This window comes from Microtus pennsylvanicus, chromosome 15 (genome assembly GCF_037038515.1).
Source record: "Microtus pennsylvanicus isolate mMicPen1 chromosome 15, mMicPen1.hap1, whole genome shotgun sequence".
In the NCBI taxonomy this organism is placed as follows: Eukaryota; Metazoa; Chordata; class Mammalia; order Rodentia; family Cricetidae; genus Microtus; species Microtus pennsylvanicus.
In genome coordinates, this window is record NC_134593.1 from 32614465 (window position 1) to 32635011 (window position 20547).

Consider the following 20547-nt stretch of genomic DNA (forward strand, 5'->3'; position numbering starts at 1 on the left):
AGACTCAAAACAAACCTACATTCACCATCACGAATTAACCCCATTTTTGAGTTGAGGTCACTAGGGCTCAGAGAAGATATGGCAACGCTGCAGTTCTCTAGGAAGTGTTCTGGGGCAACCTTTGAGGCCTAGGTGAAAGTTCTGAGGGTCAAAGTCAGATCTGTGCTTGCCTAACCAGGCCAGTCCCGCAGCGACAGGGTTAACCCGAGGCTCCGCCCCCTGGATTGTCCAGGGGTCGAGGGCCCGGTGCGCGGCTGCGGTGGTGGCGTCTGTGCGCCTGCGCGCTGCCGAGGGGACGGGTCGGACTCAGCAATGGCGGCGTCCATGTTCTACGGCCGGCAGTTGGCCACGGCCGCCCTGAGGAGCCACCGGCCGCAGCCTACGCTGCGGGCCGCCGCCCAGGTAGGTCCGCCTGGCCAGCTTCAGCCTCGGGGGGTCGGCGGCCGGGCGGCGGGGCTGTCCGCGGCGCTGGCACATCCCGGGTGTCTTGCGGGGCGCAGCGGCGAGGCTGCGAGCCAGGAGTGCGAGCCGGCTCTCCGGCAGCTCCGTTCCGCTCCGGCCCGAGTCCTCGGGAGGCCCTGTCCGGCGTCCTCGCTGCCCGCTTCGGCTCCGGGAGCGTGGCGGGGCTCGCCGAGAGCAGCCCGGTGCCGTCCTGGCCGAGGGTCGATGCTTCCGGGCTCCTTTTGGGTAAGGGGATGCCCTTCAAGTGTACCTTCGCGTCCCGGGAGCTGTCGTCCGGTGGGAAGGGCTTCGGAGCTCCAGCGAGTCGGCCTGTCCACCCTCCCCAAATAGCCGTGATCGGCCAGCCCCGGTAGTGAGTGCAGGTAACGAGTTTGAATTTTCAGATGATGAGCCGGGAGAGTAGGGAAGGGCTCTTTCGGAGCGCTTCGTTTCTGGACAGGCTGAAGTGGTAGTACCGACTTCTGTTTGTTGCTTTGCTTCTTGACATTTAGAGTGTGGCAGATGTTGACCTAAGGTCTTCAGGCTTGTCAGCAGCCCTGGGGTTGTCATTAAGACCAATTGCCATTGATGACGATCTGGTGGCAGAGAGAAGAACTTTGGCCTAAGAGACAGCAGCTGAGATGATGGCTGAGGTTTAATTCCACAGCTGTCCCTTTCTGAAACTGTGTGCTTGTGTCCGCTGTACAACTCAAGGACAGAAAAACGGAGTCTGGGGGTGCTGCTGTGCATTTGGTAGAGTGCCTGCATATAGGAAACCCTGGGTTCCAGCCCCAGCATCCCTAAAATCTTAGCACTCAAGGTAGCCAAAAGGATCAGGTCATTCAAGGTCATCATTTTCTACTTAGAGTTCAAGGCCAGCCTAGGCTGCAGGAGACCCTGTCTCAAAAGAACAAAAACAAACCACTTAAACAACAACCAGCCCTATAAAAATTGGTCTTCAGTGTTGATACCTTAAAACTGCAAGAGCAAGATCAGCTTCCTAATATAGTTCCAGAGTTTTTGGTTATGTTCTGAGGTAACTTCAGACACGTCTTAGTTGAAAAGATTTAGGCCCTCCACACTGCACTTCCTTAAGTAATGCTGCCGAGTTTAGAGAGTAAGGGTTTCGTCAACAGGTGGATTTTCATTTCATTGTAATAGTTTATCCGTTTGGAAACTGTTAGAAATGCCTTTGCATCTTCCTATGGGATGTGTAATGCACTGTCTTTGTTAGTGCTCTTTTCCTGCCTCTCCAGCATTAAGGGTATATATCTTTGGAGTTTGCCAGGAGTCTGACATCTTGCTCTTGATGTGGACACGTTCTCTTGGGATGAAACTTGTTCAAGGTCACACATTAAATTTAGCAATTCAGTTCTGTAAAAAGAAATTGTGGGTTTGTCTAGGAATTGTTCATTTTTCTTTTTCCTTAAGTTTCCTTTTTTATTTGATACATAATGTTTTAAATCATGTATACTTATGATCAAATCAGGGTAATTAGTATTTTTTTACCTGAAATAGTTGTCATTTCTTTGTGATGAGAACATACATAGCCACCTTTCCGGTTTATTTAAAAAAGAAGTACATTAGTGTTTCCCACAGCCACTGCAGTAGAGCACCTAAACCTCCTCCTCCTATCCAACTGTAACTTCTGATGCTGCCCGTCCTTGGGATTGCGTAGGGATTGTATTGCTAATAGAATTTAAAACTAAGGAAATTGGAAGTTATAGCAGTTGGTGCTGCAAGGACACAATTTATCTAAATACTTCAGATGTTAAAACTCTTTTAAAGAGCTGGGCATGGTGTTACATGACTTTAATCCCAGGCTTCTGGGAGGCAGAGGCAGGTGGATGGCTGAGTTCCAGGTCAGCTGGTCTATAGAATGTGGATAGGCAGGGCTACAAAGAGAAACCCTGTCTCAAAAACCATCTCCCTCCCAAATAAAACCAACCAAATCAAACTCAAGTTAGTGGAAGTGTTCCAACAGCAGTGCAGTGGGTACTGTGACGCTTTCACCTAATTGAGCATCCATATCCCCCCCCCCCCCCCCGCCCCAAGTCGCCCTGTATAGTCCTGCCTGTCCTGGAACTCCACTAGATGATGCTGGCCTCAACTCACAGACATCTGTTTGCCCTCTGCTGCTGCCACTGAGGCTGCCACCACCTGGCTCCATAAGAGCCAAAATCACCTAACAAAAATCTAAGTACTACACATGAGAAGCCCTCGTTTGTTGTTAGCCCAAGAAACTCCCAAAACGTATGCCCTGTTACTGTTGTTGCCCTTGGTTACCTCAAAGAAGTGGAAAGTAAGTCTCGGTTCCTGAAGACACCATGTGCTTCAGAAACATGGCCCAGACATCCCTGATCTGGAACTGTTCCAAATGCCCCCTCCCTGAAGACTGGCTCTCATGGTACCAAAAGGCACCCTGAAATCTTCCCAAAGGAGGGAGACAACCAAGAGTTCTACCCTGCTGTGTTGCCTGTGAACCACACTGACCGCGTGGTACTCTGAGGGCGTGCACGGTCGGGGCTCACAGACCTTAATGGTAATGAAGAGGGAGACCATGCTGTGTACTAGAAACCTAGCTACCACTCAGTGCTACTGAAGTCATGGTTATTGGAGGAAAATCAACAACCACTAATATTAAACCAGCACGTTCCTACAACAGTCTATGAACATTTTCCTTGTACCCACAGATAAGTGTAGTCTTCTGCCCTCATCAAGGAAACTTCTCTTGGCAACAAATGGAGACCACTACAGAAAACCACAATCAACCAAAATGCAGAGTTGTGGAGTCCAGTCCCAATGGATACGTCTACAGAACATTCTCATACCTGAGTCTCAGGGGACATTGATGAAGGGGCCATAATGATTGTAAGAGCCAGAGAGTCAGGATCAGGAAGTTTGTTCTGAGATTGTGTCTTTTAGTAACACCAGAGGCTATACCCATGAGGTCTCACCAATATGACTGCCCAAATATGAGTTGAACAAGGATGACACCAATGGGCATGCCAAACTGGATGAAGAAAAGTCCACGAGGCCTCCACCTTACACCAAGAACTATAGGCAACTAAGAGAAAGCTGGAAGTGGGAGAGTACATCAATTAGTTGCTTAGTGCTGAACGACCATCCCTGAAAACATACATACATATAGGGATATATTTAGGACTATATATGTATATGTGAATACATATATACATGTAATAACAACTAGTGAAAAAGCCATAAGTATGAAGGAGAGAAGAGAGGGGTATATGGGAGAGTTTGGAGGAGGGAGGACAGGAAAGGTAAGGAATAAATATTGTAATTAAATTTTAATCTAAATTATACACACACAAACACACACATATAAAATGACAGTTTCTTTTTGCTCAACTACCTCAGATGAGTTGCAAGTATCATGGCCCTTCACCCCTAGATACTTATACATACATACATACACACACATATATATTCTCTAAGAATGTATACATTTAAGAATCTCTCTCTCTCTCTCTCTCTCTCTCTCTCTCTCTCTCTCTGTGTGTGTGTGTGTGTGTGTGTATATATATATATATATATATATATATATATATATATATATATATATATTCTTTAAGAATAAAACTTTTAGCCAGGTGTGATGGCCCACACAACTAATCCCAGCACTGAAGCAGGCAGATCTCTGTGAGTTCAAGGCCAGCCTGGTCTACAGTGCGAGCTTCAGGACAGCCAGGGCTACACAGAGGAACCCTGTCTTAAAAAGCAAAATAAAACAAAACCAAAACCAAATAAAAAAATAAACATTTTGGAACCCTTAGTATGTGCAGTACCAGCTACCTAGGGACTGAGATGTCAGGATCACTTAATTCCTGGAGTTCTAGACCAGCTGGGCCATCTCAAAATAAACCAGACCAAGACAAACACACCCCAGTCTTCGAGGACTAAGACCTTTTCCAGGTAACCACAGTGCACTCTATGCGCAGGAATTTCATCACTGAGTTAAAGTGAGTGATGTGCAGTCCGGCAGTACCCTTTAGAGTTTATGTTTTAGGAAGTAGCATCCTTTTCTGTGGCATTTCTCTTTGATATGTGCAGCTAAGGAGGTGCCATCTAGTGACATAGACTGCTGAGTGACTTTTTTTTTTTTTTGCTTTTGGGTTTTTTGGAGACAAGGTTTCTTTGTGTAACAGCCCTAGCTGTCATGGAACTAGCTCTTCTAGACTAGCCTGGCCTCGAACTCATAGAGATTCACCTACCTCTGCCTCCGGAGTGCTGGGATTAAAGGCTTGCGCCACCACCCACTTAGAAACTTTTGTGTGTGTGTGTGATTGACTTTTTTTTTAAAAAAAAGATTTATTTTTAATTATGCGTATGTGTACGTGTGTGGGTGGCCACAGAATCTGATGCCTCCAAAGCTGCAGTTACATGCATCTGTGAGCCATTTAGCGTGGGTGTTGGGAACAGAACTTGGGCCCTCAAAAGAACAACAGTCTGTGCTCCTTACCCTCTAGCCCCAGCACTGAAGTTTGCAGCATTAGTGGCACACTGTCTCCTAGAGAAACATTAAAAAAAAATGAGTGTGACCACTTTCACTAGGTTTGTCTAGGTTCTTCCCTTCACCTTTATTTTTGAGGTCTAGTTTATGTGCGATAAAATCTATGGTTCGATTCAATGGCTATATTGGTTTTTATGTTTGTGTACAACTCTGAAATCTCCACTGAGATAAGATAGGTAGGTAGCTGGGTTGTCAGCTCGCAGAGGGCTCCTTGTCCTCCTCCTCCTCTTATCGTTTCTTCTTCCTCATCCCCTTCCCGTGTGTGTGTGTGTGTGTGTGTGTGTGTGTGTGTGTGTGTGTGAACTCTTTGTGCACATGGAGTATAGAGGACAACTTTGTGGAGTTAATTTTCTCCCACCCTTACTGGATTTGGGGCTTGAACTCAGGGTCACTAGGCTTGTATGGCAAGCCACTTTTACCCACTGAACCATGTTGTCAACCTTAGCCAGGCTTAACTAGATGAATTAGCAATGCATTGCTGTTTTATGTGCTTGACTTGTTAGGTTAGAGGTGCTCAAACTAGGGTCCATAAGAACCAACTAAGTGATTTATTACCAGTTCTGATTTCTTTGAGTCCAGTTCAGATATTCTGGTTTTATAGAGAATCCCATCTTAAGAAACAGTCTTAATTTTGATGCGATAGTTCAAAAATAAATTTCTTTCATTTCAAGAAACAGACTTTATGTAAAGGTCTTTAAGTCTTATGTTACTGTTTTTTTTAATGGGAATTATGTTTTTGTGTGTTTGATTTCATGCGGGAGTAATGGGAGTGTATAGCTAAAGCATAAAAGTCTGATTTCAGTGCAGTCTTGGAAGATTTTTGTGGCTAATCTGTTCTGTATATTGCCTTGGAGGGTTGTAGGAATTGAGGGTTTTAAAATTAGGAAAGGCAGGGTTTTCATCATCTTACTAGGTTTAGCTTAGACTGACTTGAGGTGTTGGGACTGATAGATGTTAGAGATCTAACTGATGAGTGTGCTTTCTGAGCAGTGGTCTTGGTACAGGAAGCTGCGAAGCTAGCTGCCTATTTCTCTCTCATTCAGCAGGAAGATATAAGTTAAAGATTTCTTTTTGACATTCTTTTTAATAAGAAAAAAATGTGTGTGTGTGTGTGTGTGTGTGTGAGAGAGAGAGAGAGAGAGAGAGAGAGAGAGAGAGAGAGAGAGAGAGAGAATGTCTGAGTGTTCCCCACAATGTGTGGATACTCACTTTTGCAAGGGATCTGAGGATTAAACTTAGTTCACGAGGCTTGTACTGCAAATATTCTCTCTGAGCTACCCCTTTGGCCTTTTTGGTCATAATTCTGATTAAACTGGAAACAGGGACGTTGTAATTTTCTCTCTGTGTGAGCGTTCTTTCTCATTCTTATTGCCAGCTGGCATGTTTGTTTCCTAACTGTCCTTGTGCACAGATACACACTAGACTTTACCTTAAGGATATCTGCACTCTTCTATTTCTAGTTCCTGTGTGCTTTAAATATTTAATAGAGTGAATGAACATTCAGCATGATTGAAAAGGGAAGGGGTTTGTAGTTGTATGTTCCCCAAGTCATTCTGCTTTCACATTATCTAATGCCAGGTAGTGTAGATCCCAGAGAAGGGTACAGAAAACAACGTGGGAAACAGTTTAGTTTTGTGGAAAAAGATGAGATTGACCTTAGAGCCTTTGAATTTATCATTCAGCTAGCCATTTCCTGTAGGCTAGTGGAGATAAGTGGTGGAGCTCAGATGTCAGGTAAGGACTAGGGATGAGTGATGAGGAAGCAGTTAAAAAATTACAAGGTAACACCTGATATTTAACTGGTAGGCCTGCTTTTAGTTTTACATTGCAATTCAGGTACTCTATCATGTTTGGATGATTTAATGTATCACTCTATAACCCAATATGAAGAGGTGGTTCATTGTTCTTTCTTTCTTGTAAAACAACTGCCAGACCACTGTCATTCTTAAATATGCCTCCATTCTTTTTTCAGGTTCTGGGAAATTCTGGATTGTTTAACAAGCATGGACTCCAAATGCAGCAGCAGCAGCAAAGGAATCTTTCACTGCATGAATACTTGAGTATGGACTTATTGCGGGAAGCTGGAGTCTGTGTTCCCAAAGGCTTCGTGGCAAAGTCATCAGATGAAGTTTATGCAATCGCCAAAAAATTAGGTATTTGAAAACAAACAAACAAATAAAAACGCTTAGTCACCTTGTCACAAACTTGAATAAGATGGAAGCTTTACTTGTGGTTTGATAACTTTTGACATTTGTTTATTTTGGGAGGTAGGTTCTCACATTGCCAAGAATATCTTTGAACTAAGATTCTCCTATCTTTACCTCTTAAAAAATGCTGGGATTAGTGATTAGGTGCATGCTACCACATTTGACTTGGCCTTTTTTTTTAATATTTTTGAGAAGGTAGGATTTTACAATTATTGAAAATTTACAGTTATTATAAGATAATTTTGAACTGTAGTGTAGTGACTTAGGAACCACTTATATTGGTGATAGGATGTGGTTTGAAATCCTCTTCTTAGCTAGAACAGACTTATGGGAAAAGTGAGTCTTTATACTTTGTAGCTTGAAGGATGGTGGCTGTGGCGAGGTTTTTTTGTTTTGTTTTAGAAAAATTTTGGTGGGGAATCTTAACTGTTCATGTGTGGTTGTGGAGAGGGGGCACGGACGTCTTTGCTTCCTATGTGGGAAACAGATGAGTAGGGATAAAGAAGCTGAGCTAGGCTAAGCTCCGTAGGAGCTAGTGGTGTCTTACCTGCTTACCCAACCATCCCAAAGGCTTAGAAGGATGCCTGATAGGTGTAGGAGGAAGCTGCTTGTTGGTTCCTGGCTGCTCAGCCCCGAAATAATCACACAGAAATCATATTATTTAAATCACCTCTTGGCCCATTAGCTCTAGCTTCTTATTGGCTAATTCTTACATCTTAATTTAACCCATCTCCGTTAATCTGTGCATCTCCATGAGGTCGTGGCCTACCAGCAAAGTTTCAGCACATCTATGTCCGGTGGTGGCTCCTAGGCTTCTCTCTGACTCCACCTCCTTTCTCCAGCATTTCATTTAGTTTTCCCCACCTAGCTCTGTTCCCCATAGCTCTGCTATAGGCCCAAAGCAGTTCCTTTATTAACCAAAGATATTCACAGCATACAGAGGGGAATCCCACATCAGTTAGGTAATCGGTATGTATTAGAGTTTGTTAAACAGGTTCTGGAGTTGCCCATATTTACTATTACATTCTTTTATTGAGAGAATCCTTAATAACTTCCATTAATTTGTTGTAGAAGTATCTTAAACAAGTTTTAATTTTAGGAAATAAGTCTAAATTTACATTTTAAAAGGTTTAGCATGAAAACATAATGAAATAGTGTAGTGTCTGTACATCGTTTTCTGTGTTTGAAGTGTGAGCAGTGTTTATGTGGGGAGTAGGTGGTCATCTTGGGTGGGCTTGTGGTTACTATGACTTTAAATGTGTTCAGTGAACTTTGTGCTAATTAGCTTTTCACACAGACTACAGAGCAGCTAGTCTAAGTGTTAAACCTAGACTACTAAGAAGTGTTTAAACTTACGCTTACTTTAGCTGTAAAAGCAGAAAATGAGAATGTTACTATATAAATTGTTTTCAGTGAGATGGCTACTCTTTTCCTGACTTGAGAGTATGACTTTATAGTTTTTATTGTTATAATAATTTTTTTCAGATTATTCAATAAAAGTTTTGTGGAATACTAATTTTAGTGAAATGCTTGTTAATTATAAATGCAGTAGGGTTTGAATTTGTGTATGGTCAGTGTTAGCAGGTCCTGATTTGTTTATTAATGACGTTAGTAAAACTGTACCTATTTCCAAAATATTACTTTCTTCACTTAGTTGAGTTTTGTTTCCCTGAAACAATTGAAAAACTTTTTTAAAAAACAAACAAGACAATTATTTTGATACTTTTATATTCGTGACAACTTTTATGGATTAGGACGTAGACCTGTGAAGGGCAGATGGAACTCTGACTTTTTAAAAATATGATACTTTTAAAAAAATTATTTGTGTGTGAGTACATGTGTACCACGTGTATACAGTTGCCCATAGGGCCCAGAAGACGGTATGGGACTTCCCTGGAACTGGAGTTCCAGGTGGTTGTGAACCTGCAAGATCTCCAGGTCATCTCTCCAGCCTTGGGAGCTCTGCCCTTGAGGCCAGTGGAAGGGCACTATCTAGGCTCTCCAGTCATGACAAGTTTTAAGAGAACGTTTTAGTCTCAATGTTGTGCTTTTAATGCCTTCCAAAGCTTTAGTCTGAGAATTGCTCAAATACTTTTAGTATACTATTGCAGAAATGCCTAATCTTTGAAAGGCAGAGATTTTTAAATTTATTTATTTATTCTTCTCTCATATTTACATCCCAACCACTGTTTCCCCTCTCTCCTTTCCTCCCAGTCCCTCATTCTGCCTCTCCCCCAGATCCACTCCTCCTCCATTTCCTTTTAGAAAAGGGCAGTCCTCCTGGGATATCAAACAAATATGGCATAACAAGTTACAGTAAGACTAGATCCATGCTCTTGTATCAAGACTGGACAAGGCAACCCAGTAGGAGGAAAAGGGTCCCAGGAGCAGGCAAAAGAGTCAGAGGCAGCCCCTGATCCTTCTGTTAGGAGTCCCATAAGAATACCAAGCTATACAACCATACCATTTATGCAGATGACCTAGGTGAAACCCATAAAGGCTCCCTGATTGTCACTTCAGTACTTCAGTTTGAGCCCCTATGAACTCTGGTTAGGTGATTCTATGAGTTGTGTTCTTATGTTGTCCTTGGCTTCTGTGGCTCCTCTTCTGTGAAATTCTCTAAACTCAGCCTAATGTTTGACTGTGGGTCTCTACATCTGTTCCTATTAGTTGCTGGATGAGGCCTCTCTGATTGATGATTGTGCTAGGCTCTGTAGTATGAGCATAGCAGAATATCCTATGATTCATTTTATTCTCTCTCTCTCTTCTTTTTTTTGCTAGTCACGTTTTGTTCTGTCCTTGGCCTCAGGGATATACTATATCCTGCCTCTGGTTCCTGGCCCTCCAGACAGTGTGAGGCGTAGACTCCCTCTTATGGCATGGGTCTCAAATTGGACCAGTTGTTGGTTGTTACTCCTGCACGTTCTGTGCCACCTGGACCTCAGCACATCTTGTAGGCAGGACACATTTAGGTAGAAGGTTTTGTTGCTGAATTAGTGTCCTATTCCCTCCACTGGAAGCCTTGCCTGGTTACAGAAGATGGCCAGTTGAGGCTTAGTATTTTTCATTACTAAGGAGTCTTTGCTAGGGTCGCCCTTGTAAGTTCCAAGGAGTTCCTATTGCCCTAGGTTTCTACCTTGCCCCCCAAATGCCCCTTCAGTTCCAGTCTTCTCTCCCAGTACTCTCTCCCTCGTTCCCTCCACCCCCACTTGATTCCTCTTGTTTCAATCCCCACCTGTCCCAAGTCAACCCACGAAGTCTGTTCTATTTCCCTGCTCCAGGGAGATCTCCCTCCAGCTTTGAGCCCTGCCTGCTTGTTACTTAGGGTCTCTAGGTCTGTGGATTATCCTTTACTTTACAGCTAATATCCACTTATGACTTAGTCCATATCATGTTTGTCTAATCTTTTAATGGCATATATCTTTAAGATGGTGAATGTTCTACTTTTCAAATCTGGAAAATCTTACATGGAATGCCTCGGTCTGACATGGTAGATTAATGGGACTTCATTTAATAACACCTATTAGTGTGAGTGTTCAATAAAATATTGTCTTGCACATGATTCCCCACTTTCTGTGTAATAAAAAGTATTTTTCTTCTAGGGTCAAAGGATGTTGTGATAAAGGCACAGGTTTTAGCTGGCGGCAGAGGAAAAGGAACGTTTACAAGTGGCCTCAAAGGAGGAGTGAAGATAGTCTTCTCGTAAGTCACAGTTTTTAAAAGAAAAGTCTTTATTTAAATCACCACATTGTTGAAAACACTGAGCTTTACTTGTGGTACAGATTTTTTTCACATGGAAAACAGAAGGATTTGAATTCTTTTTCTTATTATAGTCCAGAAGAAGCAAAAGCTGTTTCCTCCCAGATGATTGGGAAAAAATTGATCACCAAGCAGACAGGAGCGAAGGGTAGAATATGCAATCAAGTTTTGGTCTGTGAACGGAAATATCCAAGGAGAGAATATTACTTTGCAATAACAATGGAGCGGTCCTTTCAAGTGAGTACTTGTAGACAAGACACATGAGGAATTATTTATGACATTCAGTTTCAGAAGCTGAACATTATGTATATGAGGAATAAGAAGTATTATCCATAACGCACACATAATGAGAATTTATCATTTTTGAAAAACAGTGTGGTAAAATTTGACATGTAATACAATTTTTTAAAAACTGAGCTGACTAGTGGTAGCTCATGCCTTTAATCCCAGCACTTGGGAAGCAGAGGCAGTCAGATTTCTGTGAGTTCGAGGCCAGCCTGGTCTACAAGAGCTAGTGCCTAGATAGGCTCCAAAGCCCCAGAGAAGCCCTATCTTGAAAAACAAAAACAAAAAAACAAAGACAAAAAAAAAAAACTATCGAAAAGATCCCACTGTAATACTTAATACTTTGGGTTTTCAAGTTGTTAATGTTCATTTATAATAGCTTAAGTCTCTGGAGATCATAATTGAGTTAATGAACTGAGAAAATTAGTTTCTTGTGTGGCAAAATAGTCTTATCAAAACGAAAGTCAGAATAAAAAAACCGTTTATCTCTTGTCATCGTGTTCTTTTTCCACTTCTGGGTATATTCTGTTTTCCTCTTGGTTAGGTTTTTCTGTTTGACTGGGTCATTTGGTATGAGTTTAAGGGTACATTAAATAGTGAGTGATAGAGTTTTGAAGGAACATGGCAATTTAAGGAGCATTAGTACTACTACCCTCTGTGGAGCCTAACGCTCAAGCATTGAACATGGGAGGCATTAACTTGAGTTACACCCTTTTCCAGACAAGATGCGTGGTGGATATCCTATACTGTATCCTATACTGGCCTTTTGAGCTCAGTAAGTTTTTATAGCCTATTTGGTGTGTTAACTAGTAATGTTTAGTTAATATAAGCATGTTAAAATTTTTAATTTTTATGAGCGGTATTTCTTGAGGTATAACACTAGGTGGTAGTAAGAACCCACTTAATGTGATTTTAAAAAGCATTCTTTCACTTTTCAGTGGAGGGAAAATATTGCTCTGTGTGGTATAATTTAATTTTGTAAGTTATTTCAGAAATTACAAGGCAGTAATCTCATCACACAGATTTGCAGAAGTTTTATCACTTCCTTTCTTTACACATTCTTTTCCTACTTGGTATACGTGAGTACCTATTGTTGTGTTTGTAAATATCTGGACAAACCAAGGGAGACGTTAGGTTTTGTTTCGCTAGTGAGTGTGTATGTGTGTGTTCATGTGTGCGAGTGTACAGCCATGCATAGGTGTGTGCCATGGGGCTGTATGGAGATCAACAAGCTCCCAGGACCCACCTGTCTCCACCTGCAGAGGATTATGGGATACTGTGTTGTGCCCAGATTTCTTTCTATTTTAAAGGTTTGTTTTGAGACAGTCTTACTCTGAAGCCCATACTGGCCTCAGACTTGTAGGGATTCTTTTGCCTTCGCTTCCTGGGTGCTAGGATTACGACTTCTGGCCAGAATATCTTACCTTGAGCATAATGAATGCAGCAAATTGAATGTTTTATTGTTAAGGAAACTGAATATGTTATTAAAGATAGAGCATCTGGGAGAAGGATCAAATTTGAGTTCATTTTAAGAACTTGAATATTCAGAGAAGTATTTGGGTCTTATTAATGGAAGCATACTTTTATTTCCATTGTAAAAGTATGTGTATTAATTCAGAATCAGAATACTGTAATAGTGAAATCGTTTTACCAAAAGCACTATGCTCATTTTGTTTGAGACAGAGCTTTTCTCTACATCCCAGGATGGCAAATTATAAAGCTCTTTGATACTATCATCTTAGATTGATGCAGAATTGTTTGTGCTTTCTAGAGTATGATCAACTTTGGAAAAATCCCATGCATAGGTTTTGGTTAACCAAACAAATCAGGCAGCAGCTGGGGACATGGCTCAGCACTCAAATAGCATGAATAGGCCCTAGGTTTTAGAACCAACCATCTTAAAAGTCAGTCAACAATTATAGCTAGAAAGCAAAAGGTATTTATTGATTGAATTACAATTGTTCACACGGCTGGGTATGGTTATGCCTGCGTATAATCCCAGCACTGAGGAAACTGATGCAGGAAGCAGAAGACTCTTTTGAGTTTGAGACCTCTTGAGCTTCCTAGGGAGTACCAGGCCAGCTAGCGCGCCTCTCTCTTCTATACTTTAGTTGGAGATTCCTCTGGTCTTTGGTAGTAGTAACACATGAGAATACTTGAGCAGGTATTTCTTTTTTCTTTTCTTTTTTTATTGAGAAAAGGAGAAAAAAAAAACAAGTTTCCACCTCCTCCCAGCCTCCCATTTCCCTCCCCTTCCTCCCACCCTTCGCCCCCTCCTCCCACCCTTCTCCCCCTCCCCCCACTCCTTTCCCCCTCCCTCTCCAGTCCAAAGAGCAGTCAGGGTTTTCTGCCCTGTGGTAAGTCCTAGGTCCTCCCCCCTCTGTCCATATCTAGGAAGGTGAACATCCAAACTGGCTAGGCTCCCACAAAGCCAGCACATTACGTAGGATCAAAACCCTGTGCCATTGTCCTTTGCGTCTCATCAGCCCTCATTGTTCGCCATGTTCAGAGAGTCCAGTTTTATCCTATGCTTTTTCAGTCACAGTCCAGCTGGCCTTGGTGAGCTCCCAATAGATCAGCTCCACTGTCTCAGTGGGTGGGTGCACCCCTCGTGGTCCCGACTTCTTTGTTGAGCAGGTATTTCTGTGGGTTGGTGTGCAGACCAACAGACGTGGAGTAACCTCTCTAGTGCTTTGTTAAGTGAGTTACTGATGTTTGCCTACTGTCTTTGCATTGCCTTTGTCCTTAAAAAATCGAATTCATCAAATGGACTTTGCTACTTTATTTTTCTAGTAAACTTGATAATCTGTTAAATAAGTGGTTCACTTGACTGCCAGATTTTGGCTTTTGTAAAAAGTACTAAAACAATTCCATAAAAATTTTCTTAAATAGATCTTTACTATACTTTACTATAGTGAGTGGCTACTATAAACTTTAAATTCAAACTTATTTTAAGGGAAGGATTCTTGAAAGACAAAACAACAACAACAACAAAGAGCATAGGTTATGAACGTGAAAATAACATTATTAGTGTAAATATATTTGAACTTAGAGCTATCTAATTCCTAGAAGCTAAATTGTTTTGAAATATTATGATGGATTTGAAAATTAAAACTAGCCAGTGGTGGTGCACACCTTTAATCCCAGCACTTGGAGGCAGAGGCAGGAGGATCTCTTGTGTTTGAGGCCAGCGTGGTCTACAAGAGCTAATTCCAGTATAGGCATCAAAGCTACAGAGAAACCCTGTCTCGAAAAACCAAACAAACCAAACCAAACCAAACCAAACCAAACAAAAAACCAAAAAAAAAAACAAAAACCAAAACCAAAAAACAAACCCAAAGAACTAAAACCAAAACTCATTTTGAAGTACTTTTCAAATGCCTGTAGAGAATGAACAAATCTTTATTAACCTGTAAAAGATATCATAGACTAAGTTTCCTCTTCCTTCTTTTCCCTCCCTCCCTCTCTTCCCTCCCTTCTTTCTTTCTTTTCCTCTCTTACTTTCTACTGATTTCTTTGTTATTTGAATCTTGCTCTATTTGACAGTTTATTCATGTTGATCTTTTTTAGCTGGCTAATTCTTAGTTTTGTTAATTATTTTTAAATTCATGTCATATTATCACCAAATGGCTATCCTATGTTCTAGTATGTTACCATTGATTAAGTTTTATGATAGCTGCTTAAATCACTCCTCTTCTGAGGTACTCTGACTGCTACCCCTCCCTTGTCGTCTGGAAGCAGTTAAGAGCAGTGTTTTACTAGGGTTTCTATTTTTGTGAAGAGACACCATGACCATGGCAACTATTATAAAGGAAAACATTCAATTGTGGTGGCTTGCTTACAGTTCAGAGGTTTGGTTCATTTTTTTCATGGTGGAAAGCAAGGCAGCATGCAAACAGTCATGGTGCTAGAGAAGGAGCTGAGAGTTCTTACATCTTACAATAGGAAGTGGTCTGTGAGCATATGTGAGCCCTCACAGCCCACCTCCACAGTGACATACTTCCTCCAATGAGACCATGCCTACTCCAACAAGGCCACACACCTCAGTAGTACCACTCCCGTTGGGAGCCATTTTCTTTCAAACCACCACAGGCAATATGCACCTCATAACCCCTAATAATATTTAAGGTGACCTCTGAGAGTGGGCAATGAAGGGCTAGGAGATAGACAGATTCCCTGATAGACAGACAGGGAGAGGAGCCATGACTAGGAATAAAGGTGGTGAACTTTCAAGATAGCTTTTTCTTCATTCTTCTGACCAAAGACAAGTCTGGCAGCTTAAAAAGGCCTTGTGGACTTTTCTCCTGACAGTGAGGCCCCTGCTGATTTAATCATTGTGCTTATGCCTTATTTTCTTCATGCTTTTTGTAGCAATAGCCAGGGCTGTTATTGCAAGGTGGTTTGTTTTTATTTACTTGTAGGAGGACTAAGAGCTCAGAAAACCTGCAAATTTTTCCTTAGATGCTTTCTTGTTTTCACTTAAGCAGTACTTTAATGCCCCTTGTTTTATGTGTGAAAAATGCATGTTATATTTCATATATTTGATTATATATATTTGAAATAAGTGTGTTTTTAAATCTTTTTCTTTTACAGGCTAGGTATCAATTTTTTCTTTTTCTGCTTCTTTTACATTTCTCTCAGTTAAATATTTATAGTGGTTACTTGTTGGAGATATGCTACATTGTAAAGAAAATTTAAATATGATGTGGGAACAGTAGATAGAAATCTGATAGTGCATAGGTTAATTTTAAAATTGTATTGAGTCTACAGTAAAATTTGATACTTTGTCTTCTTCCTCTCCAGGGCCCTGTATTGATAGGAAGTGCACAAGGTGGCGTTAACATTGAAGATGTGGCTGCTGAGAATCCTGACGCCATTATTAAAGAACCTGTTGATATAATAGAAGGCATCAGAAAGGAACAAGCTGTGACAGTATGTTGTGTTCTGAAACATCTTTAGTTTTTAGTGAGATAATTATAATACTTAAGAAAATATAGTTAACTTTGTAAAACACTAAACAAAGCAGTTTGTATTTTGAAATTACAGTTTTTGAAAGTACCTACAGTATTTTTCTTTGTAGGCTTCATAAATGTTTCTGTTTTTTCTTTAAAAACAGGGCTACTTTTAATTGTCCACCGTGCCATTGCTGTATCAGTAACACTAGCAATAATTCCTTAATGTTTTCATATACCCAGTCATTGTCAGCTCCCTAATGATCTCAGTATTGCTTCTTAGAGAAGTCAAGACCATAAGAGGCCCTTCACTATGACTCATTAGTGAGTCATACAGCACTTTTTTTTCTTATGTATAGGTCTCCTTTTCCTCACTTTTGAATTTCAGTTTATTTGTTGAAGAATCGGATGATTATCGATCATTGTTTTCATAGTGTAAGTCATTTTAAATGTTCCTTGTCCCCATTTTTTCCCTGTAAATTGTGAACAGTGCTAGAGAGGCTATCTTAAAGCACACAGAGTCACATTTGTTTACTGTTCCTCTGGTTTTCTGTTCTTTCCTCCCCTCCTCCCAGCCTCTATACATCCTTTTCCAAACAAAATGTGGTATCTTTGAGGATTGCTTGATATTTTACTGATGTTGCTAAATTAGATTATTTGGTTTATGTATAAAAGTAAGTTAAATAGTTTGCTGTGGATATAAACACAAGGCTCATCAGTTGCTGTGAGTACAACATTGTTAAAAGTGAAGCCTAGCAACAGCAGAATTTGACTGGCACGGGGCTCCCAGAACAGTGGGCTTTCTCTAGTGAGACCATGGCTTAAACTGGTGAGTGGCATAAACAGGCAAAAGGCAGACTTGACTCATTAGGAGTTCTGTGAGGGTGAAGTTCAGATGAGGAAGCAAATATTTGTAAGAGCTAAGATGAAGCATTTTGAGAGCAGCAGGAATGGGCGCATCTCTCAGTGCTTGGCAATGTATTGCATATTGGATTAATGAGAACCATTTTGCACTTCTCTGGTATTTAATTATATATAAAACTAATGAAAATCTGTATAGTGAAATGGTGCTTATATAGTATTATTTTTAATTTAAAAAATCTCTTCACCAAATGACATTTTTGTTGGCTACTTTATTTTTTGCTACTTTATTTTTATTGTTTGACTCTACATGAATCATATTTGCTCTCAAAGGATTTAAGGTTCTTCTGTTACTGAAAATCAAGAATGTGTTGCACCCTTTGAAGGTTGAAACAGAAAAGAATTCTCTGTAGTGTTTCTGAGCAGACTACTGTCCTGTGTATCACCGTTTAAAATTTCTCAAGGAACTTTGAAACTGATAATTGTTCTAGCTGGGAAAATAGCTCGGCGGTAGAGCACTTGGCATGCATGTAAGAAGTCCTAGGTGCTGTTCCTGGCAGGAACCCAGCAAAAGAGATGTATACTCTCTTCATCATAGAAACTGTGAACGAGAACTGATGGCTTGTGACTTCGATATTTGTTGTTTAAAATGCTCCTAGATATCTAGTCTCTGATTCAGGTTTCTGCTCAATTCTGTAGCTCTTATAGATACCTAATCTCCAGGGCATGCCAGAGTTGGGTTTTGAATGGATAAGCTGGTGTCCTTTATCTATATCTGTTCTATTGGCCCAGTAGACATGCCTTGGTGTTACCTTAAAGGGGAAGTAGGATGCTTTCATAACTTTGATCAGTGTTTGGACCATTGAGATTATCAGCCCACTTTTTAGATGTAGTTTTAACAAAATGTAAGTCTCTCTTCTCTGTATCGTTCTAATGTAATCTAATCATGCTAAAGTGAGCATGTAAGTCTTTATTCCAGTTTAGGTTGACTGGGAATTGGGCAGTTGGGAAGCTATGGAATGAATGCTGGGACTGTAATTCAGGATAATGGCCAGCACTTGAGCTCTGAGTCATTTTCTGATTTGTAAAATGGGCGTAAAACATACCCTGTGAGGATTTTGAAACAAGTTTTGTTGTTTAAACCTTTAGTGGTGGCTCTTTAGTGAGTGTTAACTACAACTCATGCTCAGCTTTTGAAATGTTAGTTTTTGTTTGCAGTAGTTTAATGCTGATTGGACATGTGTAAATTGCTACTAAAAACGGCAAATTACTTTCAGCTTGCACAGAAGATGGGATTTCCAGCGAACGCTGTGGATTCTGCAGCAGAAAACATGGTCAAGCTTTATAACCTTTTTCTGAAGTATGATGCGACTATGGTAGAAATAAACCCATTGGTAGAAGATTCCAATGGACAGGGTAATGTATCTTCTTCTGTCGGGTGCCGTGTGTCATCTGTTGTTAGTGCCACAAGCAGGCAGGACTCGTTCCTGTGTAGCTGTTTGTGTTCTCATGAATTGATGTAGGCAGATTTGAAGAAAACCCACTGAAATGCAGATTGAGTTGCACTGTCTCCTATGGTGACCGCCAGTCAGTCACAGTCACGGGTGTCTAGTTAAATTAATGAAAATGGTAATGAAAGTCCAGGTGAGTAGTCATGGCAGTCACATCCAGGGGTCATCGTATCAGAAGGGACAGAAGTGGAGCATTTCCACCTGGGCAGAGGGGCCTGAGGGGCAGTGCCAGGTTGGAGTAATGAGGGCTGTGGCAAGAGTTAGTTGTGATCTGGGCCTGCATGCTTGGATCTTTTGTGTGAAAGAATATGCTCAGGCATGAAGTCGTTTCATTATTTGGAGCCACTAGAGAAGAGTAGCTTGTCTGGGCTCTCTTGAGCGTATGTGTGACTGGCACATCATTTAAATCACTGTGCCCTCCATGTAGCCAGTTTTTGTCTTTTTTTTTTTTAATGGAAGTTATTTTTTTTTCCCTACCTTAATTTTGTATTAACTGCTTCTACTGCTGAAATTTCTTTGGTTTTGTTTATAGGGTTTTTGGACATTTAGCTCTCTTTAAGGATCTGTAGTCCTGTTTTCACTTTTTTACCTATGGTTTTTTCTGTTCTTTATCAAAGAAGCCAATTTTATTTAGTCATTTATATGATAATGTAAAAAATGAATAAATTGTCTTGTAATAGTAAGCCCAGTTTGCAAACAATATAATGAAACATTTCTGAGGAGTGAGGGATTCCCATGTAAAACATCTGGTATTGCTGTTCTGATGATGCTGTTGAGAGAGGTCAGTCAACACTGGAAACAAGCCCTCGGACTCGCTGCAGCTGAATTACAGCAGCTACGTGCTGCTGTGGACTGCTGTTGTGGACTGCTGTTGTGAGCTGCTGTTGCGGGCTGCTGTTGTGGACTGCTGTTGTGAGCTGCTGTTGTGAGCTGTTGCGGACTGCTGTTGTGAGCTGCTGTTGTGAGCTGCTGTTGTGAGCTGTTGTGGACTGCTGTTGTGAGCTGTTGTGGACTGCTGTTGTGGGCTGCTGTTGTGGGCTGCTGTTGTGGGCTGCTGTTGTGGACTGCTGTTGTGAGCTGCTGTTGTGAGCTGTTGCGGACTGCTGTTGTGAGCTGCTGTTGTGAGCTGCTGTTGTGAGCTGCTGTTGTGAGCTGCTGTTGTGGACTGCTGTTGTGAGCTGCTGTTGTGAGCTGCTGTTGTGAGCTGCTGTTGTGAGCTGCTGTTGTGAGCTGCTGTTGTGAGCTGCTGTGGACTGCTGTTGTGAGCTGCTGTTGTGGACTGCTGTTGTGAGCTGCTGTTGTGAGCTGCTGTTGTGAGCTGCTGTTGTGGGCTGCTGTTGTGAGCTGCTGTTGTGAGCTGCTGTTGTGAGCTGCTGTTGTGGGCTGCTGTTGTGAGCTGCTGTTGTGGGCTGCTGTTGTGGGCTGCTGTTGTGAGCTGCTGTTGTGAGCTGCTGTTGTGAGCTGCTGTTGTGAGCTGCTGTTGTGAGCTGTTGCGGACTGCTGTTGTGAGCTGCTGTTGTGAGCTGCTGTTGTGAGCTGCTGTTGTGGGCTGCTGTTGTGAGCTGCTGTTGTGAGCTGCTGTTGTGAGCTGCTGTTGTGGACTGCTGTTGTGAGCTGCTGTTGTGAGCTGCTGTTGTGGACTGCTGTTGTGAGCTGCTGTTGTGGACTGCTGTTGTGAGCTGCTGTTGTGGACTGCTGTTGTGAGCTGCTGTTGTGGACTGCTGTTGTGAGCTGCTGTTGTGGACTGCTGTTGTGAGCTGCTGTTGTGGACTGCTGTTATGAGCTGCTGTTGTGAGCTGCTGTTGTGCTCTTGACTGGGTGTGCTTGTTTTCAGCTTGGCTTTTCTTAGTTTTCTTATGTGTGTGTTTGGGACATTGTGTGCTTATTAAAAATGTCAGTGCCCAGGGGAAGTGCCATGGCCAGGACTGTCTGTCTGTGCAGGGCCTACCAGGCCACACTGCGCTCTGTTGGTGCCTTGCACATCTTAGCCTTAAAAT

At 41.7% G+C, this 20547-nt stretch overlaps 1 protein-coding gene across 1 annotated transcript in view; it reads left to right on the top strand.

The window, feature by feature from the left end:
* The first annotated feature begins 246 nt into the window (after positions 1–246).
* Sucla2 (succinate-CoA ligase ADP-forming subunit beta) overlaps positions 247–20547 on the top strand; it is a 36138-nt gene continuing 15837 nt past the window's right edge. Inside the window, exons 1-6 of the mRNA XM_075948968.1 lie at positions 247–402; positions 6948–7128; positions 10785–10884; positions 11016–11178; positions 16030–16158; positions 18317–18455. Coding sequence (XP_075805083.1) covers positions 313–402; positions 6948–7128; positions 10785–10884; positions 11016–11178; positions 16030–16158; positions 18317–18455 — 802 coding nt within the window. The 5' untranslated portion in view covers positions 247–312. The remainder of the gene's footprint in view (positions 403–6947; positions 7129–10784; positions 10885–11015; positions 11179–16029; positions 16159–18316; positions 18456–20547) is intronic.